At 40.3% G+C, this 24,662-nt stretch overlaps 1 protein-coding gene across 1 annotated transcript; it reads right to left on the bottom strand.

Moving 5' to 3' along the window:
* Window positions 1-3,056: 3,056 nt before the first annotated feature.
* On the bottom strand, window positions 3,057-24,481 carry LOC105328728 (dynein beta chain, ciliary). The gene is made up of 44 exons (XM_011429725.4): window positions 24,010-24,481; window positions 22,733-22,920; window positions 22,434-22,620; window positions 22,238-22,337; window positions 21,907-22,118; window positions 21,489-21,722; window positions 21,189-21,356; window positions 20,980-21,096; window positions 20,596-20,861; window positions 20,420-20,488; window positions 19,684-20,311; window positions 18,828-19,585; window positions 18,503-18,725; window positions 18,175-18,378; window positions 17,638-18,039; window positions 17,290-17,535; window positions 16,963-17,187; window positions 16,635-16,853; window positions 15,840-16,519; window positions 15,061-15,619; window positions 14,679-14,966; window positions 14,375-14,585; window positions 13,982-14,258; window positions 13,568-13,850; window positions 13,262-13,435; window positions 12,839-13,144; window positions 12,302-12,469; window positions 11,688-11,927; window positions 11,329-11,490; window positions 10,607-11,230; window positions 10,313-10,474; window positions 9,895-10,128; window positions 9,413-9,673; window positions 8,948-9,094; window positions 7,401-8,861; window positions 7,117-7,287; window positions 6,885-7,007; window positions 6,364-6,557; window positions 5,994-6,270; window positions 5,650-5,877; window positions 5,252-5,563; window positions 4,802-5,044; window positions 4,113-4,301; window positions 3,057-3,983 (listed from the first exon to the last, which is right to left on the bottom strand). The coding sequence occupies exons 1-44, from the start codon at window positions 24,364-24,366 to the stop codon at window positions 3,366-3,368; spliced, it is 13,395 nt and encodes a 4,464-aa protein (XP_011428027.3). The 5' UTR covers window positions 24,367-24,481; the 3' UTR covers window positions 3,057-3,365.
* Between the last annotated feature and the right edge of the window lie 181 nt (window positions 24,482-24,662).

Below are 24,662 nucleotides of genomic sequence, written 5' to 3'. Positions count from 1 at the left end.
TGATTTAGAAAGTTAATGTATGGATAGATTTAAATTTGTCTCCACCAAATCATTTGTAAATGGCAGAAGAGCATTTTGAATGCATCATTGGTGTATTACAAATGTAACATTGGCGCAGACTTGAATGAATCCCTTTTTAGCTCACCTGAGCTAATTCTGATCTCATTTTGTCTGTCGTCCGTCTGTCTGTCTGTAAACTTTTCACATTTTCAACATCTTCTCAAGAATCACTGGGCCAATTTCAACCAAACTTGGCCTAAGGGGATTCAAAGTTGTGAAAATTAAGGACCTCGCCTTTTTGCAAAGAGAGATAATTAGGAATTTATTAAAATTTTCGAAAATTTTTCAAAAATCTTCTTCTCACTAACCATAAGATCAGGAAAGCTGAAACTTGTGTGGAAGCATCCTCAGGTAGTGTAGATTAAAAGTTGTGAAAATCATTACCCCCAGGGGTAGGGTGGGGCCACAATAATGGGGGGGTCAAAGTTTTATATAGGAACATATAGAGTAATCTTTAAAAATCTTCTTCTCAAAAACAAATCAGCCAGGAAAGCTGAAACTTGTGTGGAAGCATCCTCAGGTAATGTAGATTCAAAGTTGTGAAAATCAAGACCCCCAGGGGTAGGGTGGGGCAACAATGGGGGTTTGAAGGTTGATCCCTGGGGGTAGGGTGGGGCCACATTGGGGGGGGGGGGGTATTAAAGTTTTATATAGGAACATATAGAGTAATCTTTAAAAATCTTCTTCTCAAAAACTAATCAGCCAGGAAAGCTGAAACTTGTGTGGAGGCATCCTTAGGTAGTGTAGATTCAAAGTTGTGAAAATCATGATCCCTGGGGGTAGGGTGGGGCCACATTGGGGGGGGGGAGTATTAAAGTTTTATATAGGAACATATAGAGTAATCTTTAAAAATCTTCTTCTCAAAAACTAATCAGCCAGGAAAGCTGAAACTTGTGTGGAAGCATCCTCAGGTAGTGTAACTTGTGTGGAAGCATCCTCAGGTAATGTAGATTCAAAGTTGTGAAAATCAAGACCCCCAGGGGTAGGGTGGGGCAACAATGGGGGGTTGAAGTTTTACATAGGAATACATAGAGTTAATCTTTAAACATCTTCTTCTCAGAAACTAATCAGCCAGGAAAGCTGAAACTTGTGTGGAAGCATCCTCAGGTAGTGTAGATTCAAAGTTGTGAAAATCATGACCCCCGGGGGTAGGATGGGGCCACAATGGGGAGGGGGGGGGGGGGTCAAAATTTTACATCGGAATATGTAGAGTAAATCTTTAAAAATCTTCTTCTTAGAAACTAATCAGCCTAGGAAAGCTGAAACTTGTGTGGAAGCATCCTCATGTAGTGTAGATTCAAAGTTGTGAAAATCATGATCCCTGGGGGTAAGGTGGGGCCACATTGGGGGGGGGGGGAGTGTTAAAGTTTTATATAGGAACATATAGAGTAATCTTTAAAAATCTTCTTCTCAAAAACTAATCAGCCAGGAAAGCTGAAACTTGTGTGGAGGCATCCTTAGGTAGTGTAGATTCAAAGTTGTGAAAATAATGACACCCCTGGGAGTAGGGTGGGGCCACAATGGATTGGGGGGGGGGGGTTCAAAGTTTTACATAGGAATATGTAGAGTAAACCTTTAAAAATCTTCTTCTCAGAAACTGATCAGCCGGATGATTCTTTATAATTGTTAAGACTGACCCCAGGACAATTCTTCAGTCTCACAAGAAGGTTCAGAGTTGATGTAGGTTTATATCCCATATATAAACAATTGTAAAGGATCTTTTTGAGAATTGCAATACTAAACACGTGATATGACTATAAAATCATCCTGTTAGAAAAGGGACTAATGATTATAAACATAAGAATATCCAAGGGGGGGGGATGGATTTTATTTATACAGGATCAACATGTATTATTGAACATTGTCCAGATAGTTTGTATTCTGACTCCATTAAGCTGATTTTATCAGTTCCTTTATTGTTCCTCAGGTGAGCAATGTGGTGGCCCATGGGCTTCTTGTTTTTTTAACAGATTTAGTAAAACAAACATAGTAAATATTACATCTGTAAACCAATTTGATAATTAATAAACAGTACATATATAAAACATTCCTCTGCCAACATAAAATGCACTTTTATTTACTTTTTATGTATTCACCACCCCACCCTCCCACCTTCACAAAAATATAAATATCTGGTAAATGCCAGTGTTTGAAATTTAAACATGGAGTATAAATTGTTGCGTTTCATATCTGCATTCAGTTGTTTGATAAAATGAAAATTTTGACAGATTTCACTGCAAACTTGAAAAACAGTGAAATCTCAGGTTTGGGTGACGTAAGGCAACATGAAGATTAATGAAAGTTTCATGTAAAAATGTTGAACTTTGACCCTTAAGATGACAAAGTATGAAGTTGCAGTTGTCTTGGTTAAAAAGTAGATATAATAAAGTGAAAGAAAAAGAACTTAATTACCAATACATGTAGAAATTTAGTCTGGATTTTTTTTTTGGCCTGTGGATCATATAAAATCAACATAAAATACTATGATCAATCTGTACTTAGAAGTTTTATCATTGAAGATTCATGATACATGTACCGGTATTTGCAAAAGATCAAAAGTTTCCCCTATGAAAGTGTTCATGTTTTATGTCTTGGTGTCATTTTAAACTAAATGTTAATTTATTAATTTTTTAAATGTTTCAAATTTTGACTTCTGTAAAAGACTGCTTTATGATCTAGGGGCATTGTTTCATAATTAACTGTCCTACATAGGAAATGATTGGTTCCAAATTTGAGATAATAGCCATTTATTGGCATAAAGTGAATTCAATCCTCAAATTTCAATTCAATTTTCAAATTTGCATGTTTTACTGTAATTTGTTAAAATATTTTGGTAGCATGATTTGTACTGAAGTGTACCTGCAATCAATTAATACTCTCAATTCAGAGCATTTCACTTATGGTATGTGGTAAAACTGTCAATGCATTCCTAATTTGTAGACACATTTGACTGTTAACCTCATGAATTTACATGGAAAAGAATAAAAACATGCATATTAATTGCAATTAATTTATTCAGCATTCATTCATTTTAATTGCATAACAGTTGTAAAACTTTTTAAATATATAATTTATTAAATACATTAAATTTGGACGGTTCATGACACAGGTTTTTGTTTTCATCATTGAAAAAATAAATCGTATCACATATTATAAGTTAGTCATGTATAACTTCAGACTGGTCCACAACAAGTCATTCACACATACAAACTCAAAAATACTTCATTTGGATATAAAAATGTTTCTGTTGTTGTTTGAAACTTTTACTTCATCAAAGATTTTTTTGAATGTCAGTTTGGCAGGGTTTAACTCTGCAGAAGAAGGGCAACTCCTCCAAGGACCCATTTGCTGGCCTTCTCCTTACTCTTCAGGTTGAAAGTCCAGACGAATGTTGGACCTCTGGTCTTTGTCTTGTAGACTGGACACTCATAGATGTTCCTAGTGTCCTGCCTGTCGACTGGGATGGCCCTGATAAAGATGACAGGCATTGCAGGCGCCAACTCCTTCAGTCGTGCTTCATTGATCATGCCCGTCTGCATGTCCCATCTGGCTCCCTCCATAAACAGGCCGTGGACGTAAGCACCTTCTCTGGGCGGGCCTGCCATGTCCTCACGAGCTTTCTTTGTGACATCACACTGCAGACACATGCGATCCAATGGCCACTCGTTTTTACGAGCCATCTGCTGCATGATGGCTGTGAGGAAGGATTGTGGGTTGAAGAATCCTCCGAGCCAGACAGCAGCCGGAAGCTGGAAGTCAGATGACCAGGTCTCCAGCTCCTTCACTCTCAGCAAAAGATCAGCATACCATGCAGTCAAACCGTACAGGGATGGATAAGCCTTCTTGTTCCAGCTCTCTGGGATAAAGTCCATGAAGAGAGCATTTCCTAAGTCCTCCATGTCAGATGTGATGGTCAATTCACCCTAGGAATAAGACAATAAAACGGAAATTAAAAACATATCCCTCTTACAATCAGATTTTAGGCCAACTAAGTCCAATACAGAGCCAGAGTGTACCCACGTAAGTTTAATACAGAGCCTGTCTGTGCTTACCTTTAATCCAAGGTCGAGTTCTTTTAGTGATCGTCTGATCTCATTGGTCAGCATGTTCATTCGCTCACACTCCTGGAAAGCAACTAGTACATACGGAGTTCTCTCCTCTGGTGGGACTTTAGCCATAATCTCAATCATGTTGAATTCTTCTGGCAATTTCTCCACTATTTCATCCAAAATACCCTTGATCTACAAGTATAATAAACAAATATAACTTTTTTGTTGCAAAAGTTAAATCAGCAGCAGAAGTAATGACAAAGGCTAGATGGTTGTGGCAATTTTTAGACTCTACAAATCTCTTTAAGAAGAACTAAGGTTCAAAACTTTAAACTAAAATATATGCAATTTTTCTTTACTAAATATAGCATATATATACCGGTACCGTAGAAGCAGAAATAATAGTTGAAGATTCAATTTTGTTATTTTTGTTGGCAGTATTAATCAACAAAATCAACAATGACGAATTTTAATCCAAACAGTTGAAACATGATTACAACATGATGAAATTAAATCCCAACAAAATTTTATTTGTTTTGAAAACGAAAATTCAACCCATTGAACGTATGTGCTTCTACAGTAGCTAAACAAGCCATTTTCATAATTTAATGTACATGTACATAATGTCTGATGGGTAATTAGCTGACCACCCAGCCCCCTTAAGATTTTCTTAAGAAATCAGAGTGACTGACCTTTTCTTCCCTGCTGACTCCACCACCAGCCGAGGCACCAGAATCTCTGGGCTGCATCTCCAACACTGTCTTAAACAGGTTTTCTGAAGTGGTTGTCAAGAACTCAATTTCAGCGTTTGGATGAAGACCGTACAGGTAGGGACTCTCAGGTGGAAGGCATTCATCAATGTAGTTGTGGTATCCTTTATAGTCAGAGTTTGGTGGAACAGGAAAGCCGGGAGCAAGGTATAATTCACCGTCCAACTAAAATACAAAACACAAGGTGAAATGCAAAGAAATCAAATATCCAGTAAGTTTTCATGAGTAAAGTTTTGTTGATAGGTTGAGGTGGCATATTAAACATTTAGTCACTAATTTCAGTATAGAGTAAGATGGCAGATAAAACATTCAGACTCGGATTTGAATAGAACACCAACAATCAGAAAACTCCAACATGTGGTAGATACTGACCATGTCTGGATGGAGATAGACCTCTAGGTAGGTCTTGCAGAGCTTCCTGTCCCAGTCGTCTGTGATGTGACCGCCGTACATAATCTCTCCGAACAGGTACCTCAGATCTTCCCATGGAACCTTAGCATTGGCCTCCAAGTAGTTGTACAGCACCATCATACTGATCCTCAGGTCTCCAGTGTTGTATGGGTACACACGATTCCAACCCTGGGCTCCAAACTTTCTCCTCTCACAGACCACGGCGTGGAAGTAGCAAAGAGCAAACAAGATGCTCTTGAACTCAGTCTCCCTGGCACACATCTCAAGGGTATCCTGCAAATTAAACGATGCAACAATGAAAAGATCAGAAAGACATTCATTTAGCTGTCTTGTGTTTTGTGTATAGTACAGTACTGTACCTGAGTGAAATTATCCAGAGCCTTATGCAAATTGGCAAACATGCCAGTTGGCGGTTCGTTGGTGATTTTAATGGCTGCTTCCAGAATGCCTTGTGGTATGATGTGGGAGTCTGCAGTGCCTGCTGGCTCAGCACTGATATACACGCGGTAGGCTTCGTGGCTCTCTACACTGTACTGTTCTAACTTCTTCTCCAAGGTTGCCAGCCATTTGGCCACTAAATGGACATTCTTGAAAGAAAACAAATTCAGTTACAAACATGATTAAGAAATAGGAAAAATAATTTAACTGGTACCAATTTTACATTAAGTAATTTTTTTTAGAATAATATTTTAGAATGTCTTACTTGCAAGACAACCCAGTGGCCCTCTTTAGCAGACAGATCCATGGCAGCCTCAGCAACGACCTCTTGACCTTGGCCCAAGGAGATGTTGTGGAAGTTGCCTTTGTCTTCATTAAATCCTAAAGTCCTACCCAGAGCCTCTACATCCTTCAGTGGGTCCACTCCAGGGGACAGGATGAAGAACATGGGAGTGGCTGGTCCAGATTCCTCATAGGACTTGGCAAACTCCACAGAACGTCCCTCAACATATTTTGTTCCAAGCTTTTCCTCTACGTAATTCCTATAGATAAATAATATTGTCAGATTAATTTATAGACAATTTTGGTTACTTTTACAATTCCTTATGGTTACAGATTGTACAATTTTGACTTACGTGACAGCGTAGGTCATCCTGTCAGGTCTGAGAGCCCTCATCATGCACAGTTTCTGGAGGGAGGTCTTGTTTTTCCATTCCTGGGGGAACTTCTCCTTTTCTGGGCACTCACTCTCTACAAACTTCTTCCATCGTTTAGCAGAGCCTTCAATGTCTCTGTCCAAGTTCCTGAACTCCTCCATGTTGGCCATCGCCTAAAAAAAGAAAAGGGTAATCAGATACTGTAAAAGTGGTTATTTCAGCTTGTGTTTAAGTAAGATTTTCTATAGTCAAACAATATGCGTGGGTATTAAATATGCAATTGCATGATTTACCATTTTTAACATTGGATTTTTAAATTTTACAATAAGCTTATTTTACATGGTTTTTTGCTTATTGTGTAACTAGTGTAAATTTACCCCACGCGTAAATTACCATGTTTACAGTATAAGGAATTTTCATAAGATTTTACATGACACAAGTTTACAAGACTCAAGTTTACCAGCTTATGAAATTCTACAGATATATAAAAGGTAAGTTACTTTGATTCCTCCCCAACTGTTGTTGCTCATGAAGTCCACTGGACTGGTTACATTGGGAACTGCAGGGAAACGAAGCAGGAAATCCAGTTCAACTGGATTGATGTCATTCGCGGCCATCAGGATCTGAAAAGTATCAATTTGAAGAAATCAATCAAAAATTCAAAGAATGTAAATTTCGACACAACGTATCATGAAATGGCAAGAAAAATTTCAACTTTCACAAACCACTCACCAAGAATGTCATCTGAGAAGTAAAGATGATCTTGTCTCTCTCAAACAAGCCTCTTGCTGTGTATGTGAACACAGAGAAGGTGATGCAGTCAATCAGGTTCAACACTCGCTGTTTAACTTCCTCAGCTGCCTCAGCGCGATCAATGGCTTTCTCAAAGACAACACTGAATGCCTGAAAAACAATAACAATGGTCCAATAAAGAAGTAAAAACCTTTTTTTGAGCTAAAATATTGTGAATGAGTAAGATTTTGATAAAAGAAATCTGTGTTCTGGGACCCACTTACCTTGAGAGAGAATTGGTACATGGGATGGATTTTGTGCAAATCATTCAGGATGAAGTACAGCAGTGATGCTCTGGCAGCAGCAGGACGATAGTTCTCACGAGCCAAGTTAATGTCTATCTCTGTTTTCTTGGCCTCAGTAGCTTTGACTTCAATTTCAGCAGCAGTTCTCTTTGTGGTCTCCAGGTTTTCTACCAGGGCATAGTCTCCCAAGAAGTTACCCTCCGCAGAAGACAGACGGGCTAGCAAGTTGTCCTCAAGCTTCTTGAGCGTGATCTTGAATTCGTTCTGTTGTCTGGTGAGGTCAGCCTTCAGTTTCTCCAGGTCAGGTCTTTCTTTCCTCACAACAGCAGCAAGAAGCTGGTCCTCTAATCCATCCCTGGTGACAGTGAAGTTAATCAGGGTGGTCTGAGCCTGCATTTCAGGCTGATAGTGCGGATTGGCCAACTTTGTCTGCAGAATAAGTCTGAAATCTGGGTGATATTCTACTTCTTTGTCACCGATCTTGATTGCACGTCCTTTCTTAATTGTGTTACGTCCAATCAGGGGGTCTAGTACAGGGTCTACAGATTCCTCAATATTCTCCAACAAGACAACATCTCCAGAAGCTAAAGCTCTTTCCAGAGCATCTAAGTAGCCTTTCTGTCCAAGACGCAGAACCTTAAGGTCGGCTCCATATTTGGTCTTGATCCATTTTATTCCCTGCAATTGAGGATCAATCATCAAGGGCCATCTCTCACAGTTTGTAAGAATGGTGGCATTTTCTGTGGACATTCTGTCACTGGGCAAACCTTCGTTGTTCCATGAGGCAATTTGAGCATCATCTGTGAGCAAAGTCAGTGGATCTAACCCTTCAGACACTGGAATGGGAATCTTCAAGCCCTTCAAGTATGGCACCCAATGTTTGTCCATCAAGTCTAATCTGTACTGCTTTGTGAAGCATCCCACATATGATACGAAGGCTGTAATAAGCAGCACATCACCAGGGAGGGTCAACTCCTGTTTCCTGAAATCTTTGATGGAGTCTGCCCATCTGACATTCTCTGAGGCCAGTCCTCCCACCAATCTGTTGGCAAGTTCAATAGTCTTGGCTGTCATTTCAGCCTCTTGTTGACAACGGAGCTTCTCATTGGTGGCCTTTTCAAACTCTGCGGTTAGTTTTGCAAGATCAGACTCCAAACTTTGGATTTTATTGGTGATCACACGGAGTTTTTCCTGGGCAGCTGCCAACTCAGCATTAGCCTGGGCCAAGGCAATTCTCTTAGGTTCCACTGTACAGTAGACTCGGTAGTATCCGACAATGTTGATACACCACGAGCAGAGACCAGCTGCAGCCAATGATTTGCTTCGGATGAATTCGGGGTCAAACTCTGGATCGTCCAGGTATGGCTGAATAGCCTTTAGACAGGCCTCATGGATGTTGTCCTTGTCGTAATTGATGAGATTGTCCAAGAAAAGGTCAATCTGGAACATATAATGAATTTATCATCTTTCTTTTTAACTTATTTCAGGACTACAAAGTAATGGTAGAAATGAGGAAAATATGGTACCTTCCCCATGATGGAGCTCTTGGCTGCCTTCCAGCTACGATCTTTTGGCACTTTTCCTCCAGGTGCTAGCAGACACATACAGGCCGATGTGACATTGACTACAGCAGAAGGTGGGGATCCAAAGGATTTCAACTCAGTCAGGTTGCCCTAAATATGAACATATGAATATGAACATTAGAACAATCTCAATCTGGACCATGCATGGATCCAGAAATTTTTTTCCTGTAGGGGGGGGGGGGGTGGGGGTTGTTTTTAAGGCAATTTAGGTTAATTTTTCTATGTGAATTTCATTAGTTTGAATTTTTTTTTAATTTTTTTTTTTGGGGGGGGGGGGCATTTGTGCATGTGAACAATTACTATTTTTCATTATTCCACATACAGTAAGGGGATCCATTCCTAATACAGATTATCATGAGAATAATAAAGCTCATTTTTCGTTTCTCTTCAGATTTTCTGAAATAATACCTTGTTCAGTGTGTTCAGGGCTTCCTTGGCAGCTAACAGGGCAGGTTCAGCCTTGGCCAGATCTCTCTCACAGTCCATCTGCTTTTTGGTGACCTCTATGTTGATCTGTGCTACTTTCTTTTCTTCATCATCGGCAATAGCCTTCTCCTTTGAGACTTTCTCTGTTTCAGCACCCACAATGGCAATCAGTTTGTTGGCATCTTCATTCTTTTGAGCCAGCTCTACTTCTTGTGAGGCCAGCTTGGATTTCAGATCATCTACCTGTGTATTTAGAATAACCACATTAAGAACAGTTTTAGAAGGCATTTTGAAATGTTTTAATATCTGTTACAGGAATTTTGCACAGTGTTAAAATCTGCATTAATGACAATCATTGGCTTAGACATAGTCATTATCAAAGATTCTGTAAGCTATCTGTGACTGGAACACATGGAGAATTCACACAATCCAGTTTTGTAATAACAATAATGATATAAACTGACCTGAGTGGCAGTGCTGCGGAGTTTCTCCAGACCATTCTCCAGACGGATGATCTTGGCCTGTAGTTCGCTGTTGTTCTTGTTGAGCAGGTTCTGATACAGCTTGATCTGCTCCAAGAAGCTCTTTGGTGTGGTGTAGTTATACCTCTTCTCGTTCTGGAGATAGGATGAGCTCATCTCGTTCACTGACTTGTGTACATAGGACATGAAGTTGGCAATAGAAATTCTCATGTCAGGCTAAAAAGAAAAAGAGAACAATGTCAACTCACCCTAAAATAGAACTTAACAGCTATTAAAAAAAGGTGACAATGATTAATTTTTCTGTGATAATCAAAATTGTAAGTACATGTAATTGGAATATTGTTTTTAATATTGTCTGGTAAAAATCTACTAAGAAAAAATCCATAATGTTAGCACTTACTGCCAGGAGTTCGACTTCCTCCAAGAAACGAGCTGATACTGAGTTCAGAGCATCTTCTGGCCACTCGTGGAACCAGTCTATACTGGTACAGTTGGTGACAGCAGGGAATTTTCTGCTCCTGACTCGAAGGGTGGATCCAACCGGGGAGAAGCAAAGCACCACCTGAAATAAGATAATGCACAGTGATAACTGGTGATCAATGAAGTACCAGATCAAACATCTTCAACAACTCAAACTGTTGATTGTAGAGCAAGGAGTTCTGCCTTCCCTTGCCTCATTGGCTTCCTTACTCACCTTCAGTGTTCTGCGGACTTTTTCAATGAAGAATCTCCAGCAGTTTTCTCTGCTGTCTTCCATTCCCAGGCCTTTTACTTCATTACGTACACCATTGATAATGTTTTCAATTTCATCATCAGGGAAGAGATCTGGAATTTCTCCTGAGGCCAGCAAGTCATTGATCAGCACAAGGAACTTCTCGTCGGCAACCTGGGCATCCGTCATCAGGAACACCATGCCCATATTCTTCAGACCAGTCTTGATGTAGAGTTGGGAAATGTCTAGTTTGAGATCAGCAATGGAGTAGCCTTTCCTGAGGGTGATTTGGAACACCTCCAAGCTGCTGATAGAAGCGGCCAAACGGGACAAGCTCTGTTTGCCAGAACCACCAACACCAATCAAAAGAGCATTACCACGAGGAGACTCCAGGATGCGGTTGATGCGACACACGTGCATCATAGCATCTTCAAACAAGACAAGGTTCATGACGGCATTCAGTTCATTGTAACTGTCCAGAGCTTCTACTAAGATCTTGTTTAACTCGGGCCATCCTTCTACGGCATTGTATTTGGGATCACCAACTCCCTGGGCAAAGTGGCAGTAAAGAAGCGGTTGCTTGAAGAGTAAAGCTTCATCAATGTCCTGAAAAAGAAGAATTGCACATAGAATCTCTCAATCACCAAATCTCTATCCCTTTAAAAACTATATTTTTTGACGTAATTGCAGGAAATTAATATTACCTCGAAGGACTTCTTGACAATATCCTTGGCAAGCTTGTCAAAAGTTTCCATATCTTTCTCATCAGTGAGTTTGTCCCTGTATACTCTTTCTGCTTCGTGTAACCACAGTCGCACAAGTTCTACGGGAGTCTTGGCACACTCTGGTTGAGCAAACAGTAGACCCTATAATTTGAAAGAGTCTATTAGCCACATGTAGCTCTGCTATATAACAACAAAACAACAAATAAAAACACATAGAATTAACTTCGACAGATTATTCTGAATAAGGAAACAACAGAATTAAAAGAATGTTCACTGAATCACATTACAGTGCATCTTGAAAAGAGGGGAGATTTAGACATTTTCAGTGAGAAAAGCACCTGGAAAATGTTGGACATGTCCCTAAGGTTGAAGATGTAATGGAACTTGATGGCTGTTGGCAGGAAAGTTGTTGCCATCTTTGCCTGGAGAGCCAAGGCTCCGTTGATGAGGGTGCTACAGTATTTCTGGACCCCCTGGGAGAAGCCAGACATGGCCAGATGCTGCTGCAGGATGCTGGTGTAAATGGTGGCCAGGGCCTCGGCATTGGGGAAGTTGATGGAGAAGACACAGAAGTGACGCTGCAAGAAGACACAAAATACTGTATTACTGAGAGTTGCAATTCAATTTACTTTTACTTGAAGGTCTTATATGACCTGTAAATTAAGAAATAGCTTGTCAATTATTTATTTAGAATACCATTATTTTTCTCTGCCAAAATTGCATTTGTTTCTATTTGTTACTGTATTTTGTATTAAATATTTACAAGCAATTGCTTGCTAGTGAAGTTCACATACATTTATTGCACATGTATGATACTTGGTTTATGTTAATAATTAACAGAACAATTGTAAAATGAAGAAGAAGCAAAAAGATGTTAATTATTCAATTAAATCTATAATTTTACTTAATGCATGCATAAAAAAGAATATTAAAGTCATAGATGAATGCTGACCTGCAGTCTGGAGTCAATGGTGAAGCTACCAGCAGTGGGGTTCATGCAGGCCACATACTGGGTGTTGTGGATCTCCTTCAGGGTCAGCTTGGCGCGGTCGTACCAATGGCTGTGGTCAATGTGCTGTCTGATCAAGGTGTGGGGCTGTACTGTGAAGTACTTGTCCACCTGTCACAAAGCAATCACAGGTAAAAACAAGAGTGCTTAAGAGGACTGGATAGTTGGGGCCACTTTTAGTCTATTAAAATCTCCTTAAGAAGGAGAGTTCCATATAAGGATTAAGCAAAATCTTCACATTTCAAAGCTTTCATATGTCAATTTGTTCTTTACTTTATGATATGTAGTTTATAGCTTAAGAATTCATATTCAAAAATCTAAGGAAGAGTTGATGGTCAATTTGTTGACCATCCAGCCTCTTTAACCTTAGAACCATCAAATCAACATCTTTGTCATATTTTAAATTGGAAAACTTTCTTAAAAAATTTATCAAGACACAGATATTTACAAGTAACAACTGAAGTCTGAAGTTGATTTTACCTCTGGCATGTTCATGTCGTCTACAAAGTAGATCAAACGCCTGGTACCAGGAGGTCCAAAGTTTCGGCCGGCTTTCTTTTCCAATGGTTTCTCCAGAGTTCTCTGCAACATTTCTGAGGTTGTGTAGAAGTTGAAGGGGATATTGGCCACCATGAAGTCTTCAGACAGACCGTTCATTTTGTCTCCCATCAGTACTGTCTTGCCAGTACCGGCGGTTCCAACCAACATCACTGGGCGACGCTTGTCAACCAACATGTCCAAGAAGTACTTGATTCTTGTGGTCTCCGAAGTATGTACCAAGGCAGCCTGCAAACAACACAGATCTTGGCATCACAAATCATTTCAAACTTTGTTTTTTTCAATGTGGAAAATTAATCAATGATGATTTCAAGTCTTTGTTGATAAAAATCATAAAAAACTGACCTGTAGTGGAAGCTCAGGGTCCAACTCAAATTTGGGAACCATCTTGGTCCATGGCTCAAACTTCTTGGTCTCTGGGTCAATGTAGTAGTCAAACACAGTTCCAGTGGTGGGGAATTTGACTGTTTTGAACTCAGTGGTCCACCATTTAGTGAACTCCACTCTGTAATCCACCAACTGTAAACAGAAAATCTCAATTAGTGACAGATTTACTTATTAAAGAATCTTGAGTTAATTCTCAAATCTACAAGAATATATCCCAACAGTGGTTGACAAAATCAATGGATTGTGACTAAAAAGATTCCAAACCTGATCTTGGAAGGTGACACCACCAAAAGCCCAGACAACAGCAAAGACAAAGTACAACTCGTACAGTTCTTTGGCACAGTCAGGTGGGGTGTTCTCTGGAGTCAGCAGACACTCCAGCAGGTAACACAACATCTGGATATGGCTGTTGTCAGCCACAGGTGTGATCTTCTTGAAGCGAGTGCGCATGGTCTCCAGACACATAGGGACGTACTTGTCAAAGAGGATGGTCAAGTTGGCCCTCTCCGACTGGACTTCACGCTTGTCAATCCAGCTCTGAGTGTACCTAAAAGATATCAATTCCATAATTTAACTGATGCATCCACTATAAATTATTTTTTTTTTTGCTGTAAAAGGAAGAATATAATTTCCTTTCTTTTTATTTTCTTGGAAGAGAAAGCTATCAGAGATTCTTACGGGATCCATCCCAGATCCTGTGGGTTGATGAACAAGATTCCAGCCCGAGACACTGTAGCTGGGGTGGCAGTTCTCAAGTGACTGATCTCAAATATTAGTCTCATGGAGGGTGTGAGGGGGATACGCTCGTTACTGGCCAGGGTCAGCACCTTGTTGTCGTCCATGACGGTGTTTAATGACTCAATCCACATAGGATCAATGTCACCGTCCAACACAATCCACTTGGGTCCATCTCCACTCATGTTAGCCAGATCACGCATGATTACAGAGAACAAACCTGCAGATGTACAAAGCACGCACATATAAAACAGAAAAGACACAGCAACTGAAATCTAAATTTGTCCACCTTTCTTTGAATATTTTTTATCAAACCCCAGCTTGAATTGTGCTTACCATCTTTCCACTCTCTGGTGGATGGGTTGATGATACCAAACAGCTCGTTGTTGGTCACGGCCTTGGGATCCAGATCAATGGCCGATGGCTTCTTGCCCTGGTTTTTGTAGGTCCTGTTCAAGGTTCCCCACACTTTGCTCTTGCCCACACCAGCGAATCCCAGCACAAACACAGAGTGTCTGACATCCAGCAATTCTTGCAGCTGTACAATCTATAACACAAGTAAATCATCATATTAGATCTGGTAAATAAATTCTTTGGAAAAAAGATGCTGAAAGCTGTATTATTTAGGCCTGTTTCATACCTTGAGAATGAAGTTGTCCTCTGGCTGCAGTTTCTGGTCCAGAGTGGCTTGTTTGATCTGTTTCTCAAGGTCCATGTCTCTCTTACGTGGCACATTGAGAGCTGGGAAGAGATCAGAGATCAGACCCATGAAGATTGGCAAGTCATCAATGACAATCTTGGGAATGTTGAAATCTCTCAGAGCTCTCATCAACACCTGGTCCTCAGGACGGTCAGGGTCACCTCTCTTCAGGGCACCAGCCACCACCAACACAGACTTGATGGCTCTGAGACCCCAATCGTAATGGTCCTACAAAGCAAACAAAACAGATGAGTCAGTCACTGTCTTTAAAATCCATAATTTCTCTATCAGAATGTACATAGCAAGGTGTTCAGCATCCTACCTGTTTGGAGAGCAACTCTTTACACAGACTGTAAAGGGTGATGAACTTTCTGGCGAGCAGCCTAGCCTCTAAGAAGCCTTCAGCCACCAACATGATTTCACAAATCAGTTCAAAGTCAGGCACCACCATAGCACATGGTCTGAAGAGGGCCTTTAGGTTTTCTGGCAGCTCGGTACGCCCAGCATAACCTGGGTTCATGGTGATGAAGAGACCGACGGTCCACACGAGCTTGATGGTCTCTCCCATGAAGTTGAAGACCTTCTTCTTCTCCTTGATGGCGTCCTGAATACATTTGACTTGTACAGCCACCACAGACAACACCTCAACAGCAATGCGGTTAAACTCGTCAAAGCAACCCCAGGCGCCGGACTGAGCCAGTCCCTTGTAGATGTTACCCACAGATTTGTAGTCCATCTGCTCGGAGCAGTTGAACACATACACCATGATACCCAGGGCACGCCCCAGATCCTTGGTGGTCTCTGTTTTGCCGGTTCCTGCGGGTCCAGCTGGTGCACCACTCATGATCAAGTGAAGGGACTGAGTCAATGTGATGTAACACCTGGCAAAACAATACAAGAATATTAAAGAAAGTGGTTAACTATCAGAGAGGAGGTCAATGATTTGTAAATGAGGTGAATTAATATTTTTTTCAAGACTTTTTTTCCTAAAAATGTCATGATAATTATTGTAAATAGAGAAGACCATATCATATACATGTACAAATGAAAAAATTCAAAATAAAATACTTTAGCCAGATAATCTGAAATATTGAGACCAACCTGTCAGTGAGAGGTGTGATGACAAGACGTGGGGTGTTACCCAGGTACTCGTGAGAGTAGCGGAACTGGGCATCACAAATGTTGGCGAAGCAGTCCTTATCATTATCATCCCATCTATGTCTGAGCTGAGACAGCCAGGCAAAGGCCTGGGAGCTGTCCACCTTAGTGGCAATCAGTTTGGCGACCACATCTCGGGCGTGCACATCAATGGTACAGATGGTCATGATCTTCTGTCTATCTCCCGAGGTCAGTTTACCCAGCAACAGGGTGATCAGATTGTTCAGCTGCTGAATCTGCTTCTTGTTATAGTCTTTTAAAGCATTTTCATAACCTTCCTCCAGTCTTCCAAAGGCAATGTTGACCTCTGTGGTCCACCAAATCTGGGTGCCACAAAGAGCCACCTGGGCAGGGAAGTCAAACAACCACTGGTCCCTGGGCTTCTCCTCATATGTGGCTACCGCCTCAGTCATCTCGTGCCTCACTGTGCTCCTCATGGCATCCAGGAGGTTGTTGAGCCAGTGTTCTACTTGTCCAGCCAAGTCGCAGGGTTTATCCAGCTCCACCACTTCTCCATCCTTACTGTACATGGAGGTGGCTATCTTGGTGTCGTTACCCTTGTCGTCTTCATTGAACTTCAGCTTAGCCATGCTGTCAAACAGTTTGGTCAAGTGACGGGAAACCTAAAACAGTCATCAATAACGTAATCTTAATGAAATATGCAACTGATTTTATTACATGTTTACAGGTACTGAAGAAAAGCAAACCCAGAAAGGTAGGGAAACAACTTTCACTTACAGCTGTTGGATTGTTGCCATTGGACAAGATATCCAACAAATCTGCGGATGACACAAAGTAGAATCTGGGGAAGGCCAGACGTTTGGTCTCCAGATATTCAGCCAAAGCCTTCTCGCACAGAGTTAACTGCCCTTGCAGACCCTCAAGACGTTCATAAAGGTTGGGCTGGTTTGTGGCTTCCACCACATTCTTGTACTTCTCAATCTCTGTCACCAGTTCCTAAAATGGTTAGGAAAAAAAATAAATAATAAAAATGCACATTACTCATTGCAATATAGAATGTACTGATTAAAGATTCCTACAACTGGTGTCTTTTACATAACAGTACCTTAAAATCAGTGTCTATGCCATCAAATCTCTTGGAGTCTTCAGGCAGCTGGTTTCTGATGTCCTCTGATCCGATGAAGATACTCTCCAAGTGAGACCATGTTCTCTGTACTTCCATCCAGATGGAGATGACCTGGTCAGCCGTGGACAGCTTCTTCTGCCATTGGGACACCTCTTGCAAGAAGTGGGCAATGTATTTGGAAGACAGCATGTTTTGCAGTTGAACCTGTATAGTAAAATCAAACAATGAAACATACATGTAGATACCACCATTATGTAAGATTATGACTTTTCTTCAGTTGACATGGATTTCTATAGGCTTACTCACCTGGTTGTCTTCTAGAGTTTCAATCAACTCTTCACTTGTCTTCAGCATGGTGATCTTCGTTCTGGGATGAGGCTCGTGTTCAAACTCCATGGTGGTCCAGGTGGCATCCAACTCCTTCAGCACCTTCTCCATGCTCATTTCCTTGACGGCTTTGTCCACGATACCACGGACATCGTCCTCAAAGTTATGGAGGTTAAGCGACAACAGATCAGCCAAAGTGGTGCTGTCGTCCATGACAAAGCGCACCTGAAATAGAAAGTCAGCATCCAATTAACATCCTCAATATAAGTGTGTAAACTGTGTGATGGAAGATTTTATAAATCTATACTTTTCTGAAGTAGTGCATACCTTGGTGGCCACCATGAGTTGCTGCCAATGGCGGTCCCTGATGGCGGGGTTCTGGAGCTCACTGACGGCCCTGAGGGAGGTCAACATGTTCTTGACTGTGTTCTCCAATCCCAAGTAGGAGTCCCAGGCTCTCATCTCCTTGTCCAGGGCACGGATGTCCTTAGCAAACTTCTTACAGTCCATATCCATCTGCTCCACATTGATCTCCTTCCAGAAGGTGGTCTTCCAGTCATCGATGCTGCTCTGTACCATAATGATGTAATCCCACAAAGTCTTCAGAAGTTTGATTTCCTTCCTGCACTGTTTGAGCTGCTTAAAGTCAGGGATGTTGACCTCAAAGAGACCCGCCGAGTCCATCAGTTCTACCATCTCCTTCTCCATGGCTGAAATTTCCTCATGGTACTAAAATTGGAAAAAAAAACTCTCTCATACTCTTTATTAAAAGTCATAATTGATCCTCCCAAAAATAAATTATTCATTTTACAAAATATGAGTCAATAAATTTTAGAATTATCTGAAGAGCTGAATAAAACTTACCTTATCAAGATGTGCATATGGTTTATCACAGTCAAATCTGAATGGAGGAATGGAGCGGAACTTTTCTCTGAACTTGTGCTGTGACACATCAAAGGTGGCTGTCTTCCTTCTGATGTTAGCAACCTCAGTTGCTTGTAAAGGAGCAACTTGTTGCTTAACAGTGATGGCAATTTTCTTTGTGTTGTTCCACTGCTCTGGTAATTCCTGTTGATAAAGAGTATTCAAATATGATCATTCTGTTAAAACATTTCAAATATCAATTTTGTGAAACTTTCGAAATTTACAACAAAATTATTTTCACAGTTTACTTTCAGTCAAGTTTTGTTACCTGCAGTTGTTGATGGACCTCCTCAGGTAGCTCCTGTTCATATGTTTTGAGCAGCTCAATGGTCTGCTTGAGTGGCTCAAACATTTCATCAGTGGTGGCCTGTCTGTCTTTGACAGCAAATAGGTAACCCATACAATCGACTAATCCAGTGTAGTCACCCTCCTCCACTGGCTTCATCAGACCAGAATCTGTGGTCTTAATGAACTCGGCCAGCTCCTTCAAACTGTCAAACAAAGCAACATTTAGGAAATTTGTTTGTCAATTTCCAAACTGCCAAAATTCTAACAGGAAAAATAATTCCACATAAAATTTGAATTTTTCGTACCTGTTGGTCACATGGTCAATTAGATGCTGCTTGAACATGAAGCTCCAACGCTTGATGGTGTTCAGAAGGGCCTGCTTGAACGGCTTGGAGTTCACTCTAAACCAGTGCTCAAAGATGGTGAGGGGTTCGATTTTCTCTGCCTCGTCATAGATTTTTTCATAGGTGTTGATCTGTTCCTTGAACTGGTTCAGGGTAGGAGGACATTCTGGTACTCCATCCTCAGCGTGAGCCTCGATCTCCTCAGTGGTGAGGACGTGGTTGTACAACAGGAACTGCCGCATGAACTCATTCCTATCATCCACCCACAGGTAGGAGTAATTGTCAAAGGTGTTCCTATACTCACAGGCCTTGTTCATGATGTTCTGTATCCTGTCCATCAGCTCTTGCCTCATTTCAGACAGCTCTTCCATATCTTCCAGATCAGGCTGATAGTGCTCCTGTCCACTGTGAGCGGCCAGTCTTCGAATCAGAGAAGCTTGTTTGTAAACATCCCCAACCAGACCATCCACCAAATCATAGAACCCATCCGCTACACCATAGTCCAGAGAAGGTAGGAACACCATTTCTGGCACTTGAAGCTCAAGATGGGCCTCAAACAGGGGGTTAGGGTTGTTCTTATTGTCTGTTTGATCTAACAAGAATTTAAGACTGCAATGAATTGTGTTGAAGAATCCATCTACAATCATTTCATCCACATAATCCACATATGCCTTCCATGTGTCTGCATTTCCATCTGCTTTGAATAACTCTAAATTTTTCTGAAAAATATCAAAGAGAAAAAGTCAGAAACTTAGATTTCAGATGTGAATGAATACTTTGATTATCAAAAATCACAAATTAGCTTATGTTTTCCAACCTGTAGAAGACCATGGATCTTTTCTCCAATGTTCTTGATTTCTTCGTAACGTTTGTTCAGTCTCTCCTTCCTGTCGTCGAGGTTCAGCAGTGTGTCGTATTTGTCCTCTTTCCTCTCGAACAAAGGCTGCTTACTCCAGGTTGCCATTAGTGTCTTGACTTCCTCCACATTGTCCTTGGCCTGTTGAACTCGCTTCTCAAGGTCGGTAATTTGGTCCCTGGTCTTCTCGATGTATTCCCACACTCCCTGACTCTCCCAGTTCAGAGATTTCTCAGCCTGCTCCAACTGGACATCAATGTCCTGTAACTGTCCTTCAATAAGGGGGAACTCGACCTCCAGGATGGTGTTTCTGACCTTGTTGTACAGGTGAACAGAGAGGTCAAGGTTAGTCAGGTACTTCCATAGGGTGTCATTACTCTTGTACATCTCTGCGGCACTCGCGGGAATGTCTTCCTGACTACTTGACTCTAGGTACTTCACTTCCCGTAAGACTGCTGTTAATTGTGGGTCAAAGTTAACACTGATGAGTTTGGTTTCCTCGTCTCTCACCACCAGAGGTTGACTCAGGTTGAACGAGCAGGCCTCGCTCACTCCAGCTGCCCACTCTTTGTAAATCTCTTCATCCCACCTGGTGAAAAAGTCAAACAGATTATGATCCATCCAACAACCCATAGCTATCTGTCTAAAGTGTAATTCTTGGAAAAATTTGCAGAAGAACTAAAAAAATTGTACTTACTGACTTAGAAGATTACACATTTCTTCATATTTGGTGAAAACTAATTTGGCACCTTCCTCTTCCATACATCTGCAAGAAGTATCATGATATAATTATTGAAATTCTTGACATAAAAAAAAACAACATAAAAACACTGTTGTGACAAAAAAGTCTCATGAAGATACAAAAAAAATTACCTGTGATCTAATGCTTTGAAGTTGCCCATTGGGGCTGTAATTCTTTCCCTGAGTTCTTGTGCCCATCTCAAGCTGCCAGACACTTTTGGCATGTTCTTATGAAGAACTGCCTTTCCACCTTCTTTTTTAGCTGCCATTTGTTCATCATAAATACTTTTAGCTGTATCTAATTCTTTGTCTATCATTTTCACAATGAGTGGATATTTTTCATCAAAGTCTTTCTTAATCAGTTCTCTTTCAAGCAAGGAACCCATGATGTCCAAAAGCTGAAACAGTTTGTATACAACACCAGTTAGATTTTATACAAGGTTATGAAAATGACATCATATTTTTTAAAGAGCCAACACCATGTTGAAACCTCCCTTGCTATAAGACATTGCATACCTTGAATACTGATTCCAAGCCTGAACAATCATCAAATCCTTGGCAGATAATGGTGGCCAATCTTCTGTCAAAATCACTAATCTTGTCCAAGAAAGCCTGGTAGTCATCTAAAAACTCCTGCAATATAGACAACAAAATCCAGTTACATTATCCATCACCTTCAATCTACAAGATCTCAAGTCCACCATGCTAAGATGATGAGCTCTTACATTGCTGCCTGGGTCCAGACAGTCGTAGGTTTTGTTGGTGAACACTCCATACTGTTCCTGGAACTCTTCGTGCAGCTGAACCACCTGCTGACTCAGCAGTTTTCCCTTGATGCCACCGAGCTCAACTTTCTCCAGCTTCATGAACTCCAAAGCTGTCTCCATCAGTTCCTGGGAAAATAATCAGAAAAATCAACATCTCCATTAAGTAAAAATTCAGAAAAAACCATTATTAGCATTTAATTCAAAACATAACTCCCAAACAATAGACTCGCAACTTTTATAACTCCTCCTGAAACTCACCCTGACTGTCTTAACTCTCTCCACAAACTTGTCATAGCGAGCAAACACCAGCTTGGGGGCGAATTCCCAGAGCCGGGGTTCAGTTCCCTCTGGGAAGTAGCTCTTCAGTCTTTCTTTGTGGTCTTCATACGTGTTCCTGTAGGCATCTAGAACATTACAAGCTTTCCTGACTTTCTCAATGGTCTCTTCAATTTCTCCTTTGAAAATCTCAGATGGATCAAGGAAGTTTCTTGCCTGTAATATAGATCTCCAAATTATTTTGCACATCATGTTGACAGCTGTATTAAGATGTTCTGGTACATGTATTGTAAATAAATCTCAAGATTTTTTTTAATTGGTGGGGGGGGGGGGGGGTTTGGATGGGGGTGTCAGAACATTTACAAAGGAATACTTTTTCTTAAGTGATGGATTTTCTCACCATATTGATGATCATGTTGCACATTTCCTGCAGAAGTACAATAATGCGTGCAGGTGTGTTGTAATATTCTGAGTTAGCCCAGGTCAGACAGGTGGTGTGCATCATTGGAGCAAGTAAAGGAATGCTCTCATCAAACTCTGCCTGCTCAAAATCCTCAAAGTGGTGACGCAGGGGCTTAAGGTAAATGTTGATGTCTTGAGCTTCAGTTAAAGCTGCAAAAAAAAAACAAACCCAAATATCAGATACTTGCTATGTATGTACGTGACTAAGTCCTTTAATTAGCGACAAAAGTTTGGTTACAAAGTGGTTAAATATTTCATTATGCCTATACCTGCAACCACATCTCTGAAGATGTCCTTGAATGTAGGGAAGTAGCTGCTCTGTGTTCTCTCAAGAATTTCTGCCATCTTCCTGACCTTTGGATCTCTTAGCTGGAAATTCACACAGAGAAATTCTTATGACCTGATCTTAAGTACCTAGCTATAATTATTCAAATAACATGTCTGCCAAAATCTGATTGTTTCTACCTGGTCATAAATGCATTCCAAGTTGGTTGCTTTGTTCTTCCAGAACTCGATTTCTACAAAGGGGGTGGGGTTGTGTCCCTCCAGTAGGGGTTGAGCAGAGTCTTTCTTCAGGACATCCCTGATTTGGTGGGTCCAGTCAATGATCACAGACTCAATGGCGTGAATCAGGGCTCTGTCAAGTGAGTCTCTGCAAAAAAAAAAAAAAAAAAAAATATAAACATTCCCTCTTAATTATTTATCAAACTTTAACATTATGCTATGTTTTGCTGGGATTTCTACACCTTGTTGCAATAACTTACTTGTCATCTTCCACCTGTTCCACTTTCTCTGCCCCAACGGGGAGGGGGAGGAGGGTCTTGCCTTTTGCCTGACCACACACCACGTACACATTGCTCTTCAAGTTATGGACGTGTCTTGTGACATCCTTGGAGACAACATGAGGCCACTGCTCGTGATTTCTATCATTGGACAGAAGTGGCACCAAGACCTATAAAAAGAATTAAATAATAAGTACTACCGGTATTCATCATTGGGAGTTTTCTTTTTTTTTAATCAAAATTGTTTCAAAATTCATATATATATACGATTTTAAAATACAAGTAATCTTAAAAGTGATAATATTTTCTTAATGCATTGTATTTCATTTTGATAATCTGTAAAATTCCTTTTTTATTTATTTCAAATCCACTGATGTTATTTTTGTATTATAAATATATTGATTCAAGATTGAAGAATGGGTTATTATAAACTGCAGTATACTAGGTCATATGTTTTACAAATTATTCAGAGCTTTGCATGAATATCTGCAGTTTATCAATTTGAAAGACTGCCACATTAACATTGCATGGGTATGATGGAAAATCTTTAATCAAAATCTCCCTGCCAAAGTATAAAGACTTTAAAGACAATCACACACGACAAGTATATCCCCTTGCAGCAATTAATCATCACTATTCTGTGAAAAAAATTCTTGGCAGTCTTTTTCATTTAAATATTAAACTATTGGCAAAGATTGGAGAAAATGGCTATTGCATAATGCTTGCTTTCAAAGGACATGAGTCACCATTTGGCCCCCCCAGGTTGAACTTTTGCCAGTTAAATGCATTTTCTCATTTCTATGTAAATGAATATATCGGAACAAGCACATTCTTTTCATTATTATATTAATTTGTGAGCAAATTTCTTTATTGTAATTCAATGGTATAATAGCCTATGATATTTAATTCAGTTAACTAGATTTTAAATTAAAGCAAAGTCAGCAAAAGGAAGTACTCAGCAACCTATGTTTGTTTATATGGCAACTGCATGTCTGCAAAATTCCCAGCAATAAAATGGATGGGGGGGGGGGGGCAAATTGGATTGTGATCATTATCTCATGCTGTAATTTTGTTGTTACATTATTTTTTATATAAAGAGTCAACTTAAAATATGAAGAAAACTATTGACATTTTTTCTTCCAATTGAAGATTTTTTTTCAATATCTTGTTAAAACTCTCTTTATGATGTATAAATTAGGCTGATTAAACATTAATTGGTCTTTCTTACACACATAATCAATCATTTGCAAAATAATTACCTCATCAACAAATGCAGACAGTTGGTCCAACGGTTGATAGGACATATCACCATACAGGTAAGCATTTCTAAAGTTGGTTTCCTTCTGAATAGCATCTCTCCCTTTTTTGACAAAATAGCAAGCTTTAGCCTTCGGATTGTTGGGCCATTCAAATTGAGTATTTAGTCCACCTGCTGCAGTTGCAGTTACGATAAGACATGGTACATCTTGCTTTTCAAAGAAGTCCATAAACATTTGTCTTGTGTCCTCAACACTGTACATTTTGGACCATTTGTCCGGCTTGATTTTGAGCGTTTTGATGACATAGTCGGCGATAAACTCCACCCGAGTATCGTTTAACTCGAGTTCCGATGCCATATTTCTAATTCTAAACGAACTCTATTGAATAAAGTTCTTTTCTACACGAACATTTCCCTATGTCCAACCCGCGCGTTCGACGAGTCACCAATGGCAATAGTAATGTCGGCTGTATCTATACGTTGCTACGTAAACACGTGCTCGGAAACAATCGTAAATATGACGGAGTTTGCCGAATGGGCACCTTGCAAAATTTGACTATTTACCCGAAAGTGTCCAAAAGGTAATGAAACTCTACACATTTTGATTTTTTTTTAAAAATTTTTTACAATCAATTCATCTCAATCATTTTTTGA

The sequence above is a fragment of the Magallana gigas genome, chromosome 7 (genome assembly GCF_963853765.1).
Source record: "Magallana gigas chromosome 7, xbMagGiga1.1, whole genome shotgun sequence".
NCBI lineage: Eukaryota > Metazoa > Mollusca > Bivalvia > Ostreida > Ostreidae > Magallana > Magallana gigas.
Note: the sequence above shows the minus strand (reverse complement) of the source record. Positions and strands in the feature narration are given on the sequence as shown.